Source organism: Oncorhynchus gorbuscha, linkage group LG23 (assembly GCF_021184085.1).
Source record: "Oncorhynchus gorbuscha isolate QuinsamMale2020 ecotype Even-year linkage group LG23, OgorEven_v1.0, whole genome shotgun sequence".
NCBI lineage: Eukaryota > Metazoa > Chordata > Actinopteri > Salmoniformes > Salmonidae > Oncorhynchus > Oncorhynchus gorbuscha.
This window is the reverse complement of record NC_060195.1, coordinates 58,652,128-58,661,131: the sequence shown is the minus strand read 5'-3', so window position 1 is coordinate 58,661,131 and position 9,004 is coordinate 58,652,128. Positions and strand designations below refer to the sequence as shown.

Below are 9,004 nucleotides of genomic sequence, written 5' to 3'. Positions count from 1 at the left end.
TATAAAAAGGCTCACATGCACCCCTTCTGCAATAGGGCCCTGGAGTCTTGAAAGGAACACATGTATTTTTTTGGTGCCTGTGATGTACAGCGTGTTTAACCCTATCAGAAGATGATCAGCACAAATGTTGATGCTTGCAGTTGGAACCACTAGGATTATGAGGGCACCCACACAGGATCATTGATTTAAGCATATTGATCAAAACCTCGTTGAAAGACCAACTTCTCTTGAATGGCACGTTACATGCAACTACCTCTGTGAAGTATCTAACGATAGCCTTTAATTTACCCCACAAGAACGTATATGAACCTGACATCATATTTATTGATGACATTAACATATTTTGGTCAATATAGTGCAATAAGTGCAAAGCAATTGAAACAAATGAAATTGATGAGGGCAAGAGAATTGCGAATGCTTGTATAAAAATAGGGGTTACATTAAAAGATCAGTATTACACAACATAATTATTACTTCAATTATTATTCATGAATTTGATAACATACCAAGAATACATATTAAGAATGAACACACGTATTCATTTTTAATAGTAATCATCCTAATGATAGCTGTTTAAAAGGCCCACTTGCCTCACAATTCCAAAAAAGTGCAGAAAGCATACAAGGACACCTTTTTTTCTTCTCCAGTAAATGACGCAGTCTTTCTTTAACATTGGGGGTGTGCCACCTTTAAAGAAAACAACTTTCAAAAAGCCACTTTTACAATGCCGAGCTACAGTAAATGATATGGCACTACAAAACATAAAGGTTTACAGAGGATCCTGGATCTATGACACAGGTAGTATTGATGAAGAATCAAAAGTTTGGAAAACACATGGCAGAGTACTCCAATAAATACTTACTTACAGACTAAAAGCAGAGAATTGTCCTGCGCAGTTTGATGGAGACACTGCCGTACAGTGTTCTTTCGTCAGAAGGTGATTTATAAACATTTTTTTTGTGATTCACAATATATGTATGGTTATATTCCTGAAAATGTGGTTGGTAAGGTTACCTGTACACTTACATATATGTGTAGTCAATCTTCACCATATAAAAATAGATTCTAAATCACCAGTTAAGTAGAACAACTTGTGTGTTCGTCCAGTTAGGTTCAGAGAGAGACTTTCAGTTCCTGCGATGTCATGTAATTAAGAAATAAGAATAATAGAGTTTGGCACACCCCGTTTAATGCTTATTTTGTTGATGTGTCGTGCCAAGGCACCCTCAATATTGAGCCAGTACTTTTAAGTGGGGAAATCCTTCATATATGGACAAATCTGTTACTCAAAACTGACTGAAAGTGGTCTGTTTCTCAAGAACTTCGAGGTAGTCTGGCTCGACTTGAAGTTTCGCTTTTAGTTCCAAATATTCATTTCTGTTGGGCTCCACGTAAACAGTACTTGGAGCTGTGCCATAAAGCACTGTTTCTCGTATCCTCTCTGGGTGTAAGAACTGGCGTCTAACATCAAAGTTTGGGTTGTACGTGTACGAGACAGGGCCAGTGTACTTGTATTCTAGACTATTACCGGAGGGGGATTGGTTGTCCGCCTCTATGATGCCCCTGAAGAATTGCTCAGCATTCTGTGCAGGGGAGGGGTCCTCGCGAGGCTCAATAGTGCTCACGCTATAAGTGGGACTCCTCATGTTGCTGTTCCTCTCCTCATCCACATCACTTCTATAAGTCACCTTCAATTCATGGAGGTCACGGTAATCCTCGACTGTGTTGCCTTCCCTGGACCTGTAAATGGGATTTTTGCACATGTGGCCCATAGGGTGAGGGATGTACTCATACACGTGTCCTGCGGGGGCTTTGACTTTGGGGACGGTTCGGTTGTTACTGTAAAGGCTGTACTGCAAGTTAAACGAGCTCACGTCAGAGTTATTGGTGCTGGTGCGGTCGCTCTGGGACTTTTTGCGCTTTTTCACCACGACCACAAACAGCCCCGCCGCCACAAAGACGGACATGATGAACACGAGCAGCAGGCTGAGGATGAGTACAGAGAGAGGGACGACGCTACTAGTGGGGTTAGATCTCTGGTAGGTCTCTGTGGTGGTGGCTCTGTCCGGCAGAGGCTCGTCAGAGGGGGGCGCTGTTGAGACGACTACGTCAGAGTAATCTGGACACAGCTGTTCAGACTGAATGGAACGCATGTCAATCCCGCTGTGCCGTTTGGGGGACTCGCATTTAACCTCATTAACAACGGTGCCTGCACTGAGCTGTTCGAGCCATATCTTCATGCCGACGACGTCACATGAGCAATCCCACGGGTTCTCAATCAGATCTATCTGCAACAGCAATTTTAACTGATCTAACACACCGCTTACAGGCAGGTTTTGGAAATGGTTACTGCGGAGATTAAGTCTAGAGAGGGACAGCCCAGTAAAGATTCCCCCTGGTAAGGTTTTCAGAAGGTTATTGTTGAGGAAAAGCAGCTGAAGGTTTGGCACAAACCGGAAAGTGCCCCCTACAATCTCTTGGATTTTGTTGTATTCTAAGTAGAGATACTGCAAACTCTGCAGGCCAAAAAACATCTCTGCTGTAAGCCTGTCGATTAGATTACCATTTAAATACAGCCTACGCAGGTTGGTTAAATCCCCAAAAGCTCTGTCTTGAATGAGGGATATCCTATTGTTTCCTAGGTGAAGCAAATCCAATCCGGTAGCCTCCAAGAAATCCGATCTGCGTACCACAGGAATGTAATTCCCCGTGAGGTACATTTTTTTGGGATTGTATGGCTTGGGCTTCAGGTCAGATATGTTCTCAATCTTTCTCTCCTGGCAGTTGACATTTAGTCCAAGATCAGCAATCTGCAGATTACACGTACAGGTGGTGGGACAGTCCAAAGGCACAGGAGATTTGGTCTGATAAGCAATGATGGGGCCATAGTTGTAAGGGTTAGCCGGAATCCGGGAGGTTGGCTTTGACCTGGTTCGGTTTGATTGACGGGTGCCCTTGGTAGGCCTTGACGACGCCTTGAAAGCATTCGATGAGGTGGCTGAGGAAGTCACCGAAGCTGGAGTGGTTTGGAAATATCCATTGGTGCTGAGTGGGGGAGGGGGGCGCATTTCATATTCAGAGATTGCTCGACGAGGGCACAGCTCCTGTTTGGAGACCTCGTCCAGGTCTCTGCCATGCAGCCTGAACGGCGTCTCACAGACCACCTCCCCCACTAAAGCTGTGTATGATATGCTCTCCAGCCAAGCTTTCAGGGCGATGAGCTCACATGAGCAATTCCACGGGTTCTCCTCGAGTTGTAATTCCACCACTTTGTCCATGTGCTCCAGGAGCCCAATGTAAGGAAACATTTTCAAACGGTTGCCCCTGAGGTCCAGATGTGTTAAGGGAACATTCCGGAAAATGTTGGTAGGCAGAGCAGAGAGCAAATTGTCATTCAAAATGAGAACTGTGAGCTGATGCAATTTACTCAGGGCATTGGGCTCTATATTGGTGATGTAATTGTAATCAATCTGAAGGTATTCCAAACTCTCCAGGCCGACAAATGTATCATCCCTTAGGACATCTATCTTGTTGTTGTTCAAGTGCAATCTCTTTAATCCCTGGAGTCCGTTGAAAGCACCCGTTTCCACTTCGTCGATAGCATTGTTGCCTAAATGCAATATGGTCGCCCCAGTGTAGTTGATAAAGTCGTTGAGGGACAGTTTCTTTAAGAGGTTCCCTGTCAGCAGAAGGTGGTACATTGAAAAATGCACCGGGCTTATTTCTGTCAGTCTGACAATCCCTCTGTTCTCACAGCTTACCGTCAGTATCCCTTCCTTCTCTTCGCATGTACATAGATTCCTACAGATCTCCCCGTAATTGTCGTACATCTCGACCAGAGTCAGAGATGCTGCGATCAGAAGGATTATTTTCAGTATCCAGATATGCATTTTCAAGGGAGAAGGTGCCCCAGCTCACTGAAGTATGGTGCCAGTATGGGGTGTCATCTAGAAGAGAAAGGCAGGCATTGTCTGTTTAATGAACATCTTGTGTTAAGCGAAACATCCCTGCATGCAGTGGTTACAAAGAGCTATACACTTGTGGATAGAGACATACTCCACTTTGTAAAGCATTTTAGATAACTAAATGCATATACATATTTGGAGGTTTACGTGCAAAAGAAAGAGCAGAAATCTGGAGAGAGTTACAAACACAATATAGTTATGCCAAAAAAAATTGTTGCAGCTAAAATGCCACATTCAGTACAGTTCCATTATTATGTATTTAGCTACAGCATCATATCTCAACACGAAAAGGAAATAACTCCCCATGCGAAATATTGATGACATGCAGTGCATGTTGGTGAATGTCATGGAAAAGAGTACAGCCTATGCATGTATTTCTTTGAAAATAGAACAAGCAGGTTGACTATAGCTGCTTTAGGATGGAGTTGAGGGATTTTGAAAGCTAACGATGCATTCAAATGGCTTGCAAACTAAACCGACGAGCCATCTGCGACATTTATACAGAATCCATTGCCATTTCAAATTATATTCCCCGAAGATTCCAGCAAAGAGTTAGTCTTGATACAATGTCTACGTTTAATCGACAGGACCCAGGATTAAAACAAACATTTCATGAATGGAATGGAACAAAATTCCATTGTTAGTTTAGATTTAAAGATCTATTTTAAACATAGTATACGAGCAACCCTATGGAAAGACCAATCTTCTACTCACCCCGCATATCCGACGACTTGCGATTAGTATTAAAACGGCCGGGTATCAATCATTATCATCAGATATCAGGAGATATTTGTTAATAAATGAAAAATAGGCTAGTCGTGGTCGTTATGGGAGGTGTTCATCCTCAATCATGCATGCGTTAGAAATACTGATTGTTACATAGGGATAGTCACAGCCCTTCATCCCCCCGGCGAAAAAAAGAGACCCAAGTTGATTAAAAGCAAAAACGGATTTGCAAGCATTGCTGAATGTCATGCACACTTTACATCTTGATGTGGAATAAATAATACTATAATACACGTTTTATATCGCATCCGGTATATGTTGAAGTTGAAGAATTTCTTAATTCTTCTTCAAATAATCTCTCTCTCCCTTTCACCCGCCCCCCCCCCTCGCCCCCCACTCACAAACGCGCGCGCACCACTCACACAATCACACATACACACACACACACAAACACACACCCAAGTTATATCTGTGACAAAATCCACAAAATAGAAAACGCTATCGGCCTAGAGGTCCGATGTTGTGGGTGTAGTCATCCTAATATGATCATAGAGTTTATGGTAAGCTAATAGGCTATGCTTTTTTTTACGAAAGGACATTTGATTTATACCGATGAAGAGTGTATTGCATTGCATATTTAGTTAGTCTGTAGCCTATGTAGGCCATTTACCAATAATTAATTTAATCAAAATAGGCCTACACTGAACGAATATGAGGCATGCAATGATTTCATGAATTGCGCATTCATTCATCACATTGAAGGACACTGAGTAGCCCCCCAAAAAGTTATGCAATTTATGTCAATTTATTATATCGACCAGTAAACGCGGATGCATATTATTGCCACTTTAATCAAATCCCCCCTTTTCATCGTTTTTTAATTTAGATTCAACCAAATTGAATACTGCTGTATGTGGATAAAGAGCTGAATGTGGGAAAATAATTTTCAGGACCATGGACAGCTCCCCTACTCAAGCAATAGCTTCCCCTGAAATGAGCAATAGAGCCATGCATCTCAGACAGAAAATCCGCTGTCCTTACCATGTTGAACCTTGTCAATGCGAAAGCATTCCAACTACCTTCCGCTGTTTACCATCCTGTCCTATGGTAATGTGGAATTTGTGATTTTCCTTCCTTTTCCCCGTTGTAAAATCCTCAAAGTAGAGCCACGGCGGTCTTTAGCTCCACATACCAGGCAATGAATTGCACAAACTGTCTCATTCACGCCTGCAACGTGACAATCAGCGCGACAAAAACAACGGGTTCTTGTATTTCTCACAGCGAATCTTGGTCTCTCATTGTGGATTTGAATCAAGGAAAAGTAATACTTTCATATGGGAAAAGGGGTAATAAACAGAACTGCAAAACATCAGATACATCCATTTCAACCGAGATCTCCCTCTGTAGCACAAGCGCCGGTGAATCCGTGGAAAGGCACGAATCCCTTTGTATCTTGTGAGTGGTACGGCTTGTATTGCGTTGTGAATAGATCTACCCAAGATCCCCCCCAAAATTCCCAGCGTTGACCGCACAATTGGACTGAATATGTATGCGCATCTTAGATAGTTGACTTTAATTCAACATTGTCTGACGAAATAATATGATGTCCTCCTTATGTCTCTGTGCAATCAGTTATGCGTTTTTTTGTACTGACAATGTTTCAACTGGTGGAACGTGTATCAAGGCTGGCGCAGCATACACAAAATGTAAAGTCTATATTAATTTCCATTCGTTGGATGCTGAAAGAATCCTGAAATATGTATGAATATCCCCACCTCTAACGTATATAACGAGCAAAACATGCATGTTGTCAATATTTAGATGCGATTTATTGTGTAGTACAGCGTGTGTGTGTGGGGGGGCTCGAAGGAGTGAGCGAGACCTATAGAGGGCAGTACAATGCGATGAAACATACTTTTTTGAGGGTGTACGGTACACTGCCAGACAATACGGCTGCATTTACACAGGCAGACCAATTTTGATATGATATTTATTGGCAATAATTTGACCAATCAGATCAGATCTGTTGCCCATAATTGGGCAAAATATCAGAAATGGGCTGCCAGTGAAAAAATACTCTGACAACATGGCAACAGGTGCTGTTCATGTGGCATGTATGTAAGGTCAGTGTGTTCGTGGAGTGGTAGGATGGCCCGAGGGTGTGTGTGTGTGTGTGTGAGAGAGAGAGTGACATAGAACACAGCCTATGAGACATACAGTGTAACCCAGTTGTAGTTGAGGGTAGCTAAAACTCTCTTTGGTAGGGCTAACTGCCTGCACCTAGTTTAAATCTCAGGCATGCCTAAACCATATGGTTTGGGTAAGTGTTTAAAGACATGGAAATTTACTGTACATACAGGAAATCTGTGCACAAAATTCTAAATTGCATGTATTTTCTAAATTAATTCAACAATTATAACAACCAACACATTTGGGGCTGATTTCCTGAAAAAAAAGATTAAGCCTAATCCTGGACTAAGAAGCATGTTTAATGGAGATTATCCCTGAAAAGTACATTTTAGTCCAAGACTGGGCTAAATCTGGGTCTGGTAAACTGGGTTTTTCCATTACAGCACCAGTGGTTTGCAAGTGATCATATTCATGTTAGCTCTATTGTTTTTTTTTTTTTTTTTTTTTGGGGCTGTGTTTCCAGTTAGTTAGGGCTGACACTGAGGACTTGACACTGAGGACTTGACACTGAGGACTTGACACTGAGGACTAGACACTAAGGACTTGACACTGAGGACTTGGCACTGAGGACTTGACACTGAGGACTTGACATTGAGGACTTGGCACTGAGGACTTGACACTAAGGACTTGACACTGAGGACTTGACACTGAGGACTTGACACTGAGGACTTGTGTAGAGCAGAATCAACAACATCTGCATCAACAAGAGAGTTGCTTTGTGAGAAGGTGTTAACCCTAGATGGTGTTAACCCATGTGCCCAGTTAACCATTGCTATATAAATGAAAGCTGAAAAGAACCAATGGCCTGGACTTGGCCACAAGTTAGAGCAGGTCCACGGAGACCATGGCGCAGTGAGACACTGGGACCAGGCTGTGGAGGTGGCAACACAAAAGTCTGAGCCCTTTTGGTAACACACTAGGGTAAGTCCTTCGTGGATATAAGTTATTCAAATCTGAACTGTTTGAATTCATCAACTTTTTGCCTGGTGCCTATACAACAGTCAAGTTTGTGGTTTATCTGTCCATTGGTTAACAAAGACAGGCGATTGGCAAATTAAGTTTGAATAAGTCTTTGCAACCCCATGTATGTTAGCTCTGCCAGGGATAAAGTCCAATCAGACCTTGAGAGCCATTGAGCAAGCAATGTATACATATAATTAAATCTAGCATATGGAGGGGGCTGTACAAACAGATCTTCCCTTTAGTCTACATTGTATTACGTATCCATAAGTCAACTCCTATACCCTCCTTAGTGACCAAACACAACAGTAAGCTGATGTGTCATATAGGCGGCATCCAAATTAGCCGTGGAGATGTATTAAATTATCTGAACGTTTCTGGCTGGCTAATCACATTAACAATACGTTAACAGTAAGTTGCCCGTTGTGAAGGACACATCTCACAATCGCTGGCGCTCAGTTGGAAATCCAGTTAAAGAAGTCGTTGTCGTGATAGCGTGGCGCGGTGCCAGTGGTGTCTTCCCAATGGAAGGCACTTTGGCTGGCTCCCCTGAGAAGAATCATGACATCAAAATAGCAGCCATTTTTTTGAATTACCTGACATGATTATCGGTTTCCTCTGATGGAGGAGATACAAGTGGTGTGTGTGTGTGTGTGTGTGTGTGTGTGTGTGTGTGTGTGTGTGTGTGTGTGTGTGTGTGTGTGTGTGTGTGTGTGTGTGTGTGTGTGTGTGTGTGTGTGTGTGTGTGTGTGTGTGTGTGTGTGTGTGTGTGTGTGTGTGTGTGTGTGTGTGTGTGTGTGTGTGTGTGTGCACGTAAGAGAGAGAGGGAGAGAGAAAGGAGAGAAAGAGTAAGATAGAGAGAGAGAGCGAGGGATAGCTATGTGTACATGCGATCATTTTAAAAGAAACAGTAGCAGTATTATTCAAATCAGTGTGTGTGTGTGTGTGTGTGTGTGTGTGTGTGTGTGTGTGTGTGTGTGTGTGTGTGTGTGTGTGTGTGTGTGTGTGTGTGTGTGTGTGTGTGTGTGTGTGTGTGTGTGTGTGTGTGTGTGTGTGTGTGTGTGTGTGTGTGTGTGTGTGTGTGTGTAGGCCTTTGTATATACTCTACAGCAGATGCATCTATGCCAACCTGCCTGTTACCAGACCAAAAATATGAATAATTA

General features: G+C 42.7%; 1 protein-coding gene across 1 annotated transcript; it reads right to left on the bottom strand.

The window, feature by feature from the left end:
• Window positions 1–333: 333 nt before the first annotated feature.
• On the bottom strand, window positions 334–6,291 carry LOC124011351 (SLIT and NTRK-like protein 5). The gene is made up of 2 exons (XM_046324640.1): window positions 5,733–6,291; window positions 334–3,947 (listed from the first exon to the last, which is right to left on the bottom strand). Exon 2 carries the CDS (start codon window positions 3,888–3,890, stop codon window positions 1,287–1,289), a length of 2,604 nt encoding a protein of 867 aa, XP_046180596.1. The 5' UTR covers window positions 3,891–3,947; window positions 5,733–6,291; the 3' UTR covers window positions 334–1,286.
• Window positions 6,292–9,004: the final 2,713 nt, after the last annotated feature.

Excerpts from the sequence above, each read along its gene's own strand:
- LOC124011351 (XM_046324640.1), bottom strand. The coding sequence starts at position 3,890 with ATGCATATCTGGATACTGAAAATAATCCTTCTGATCGCAGCATCTCTG.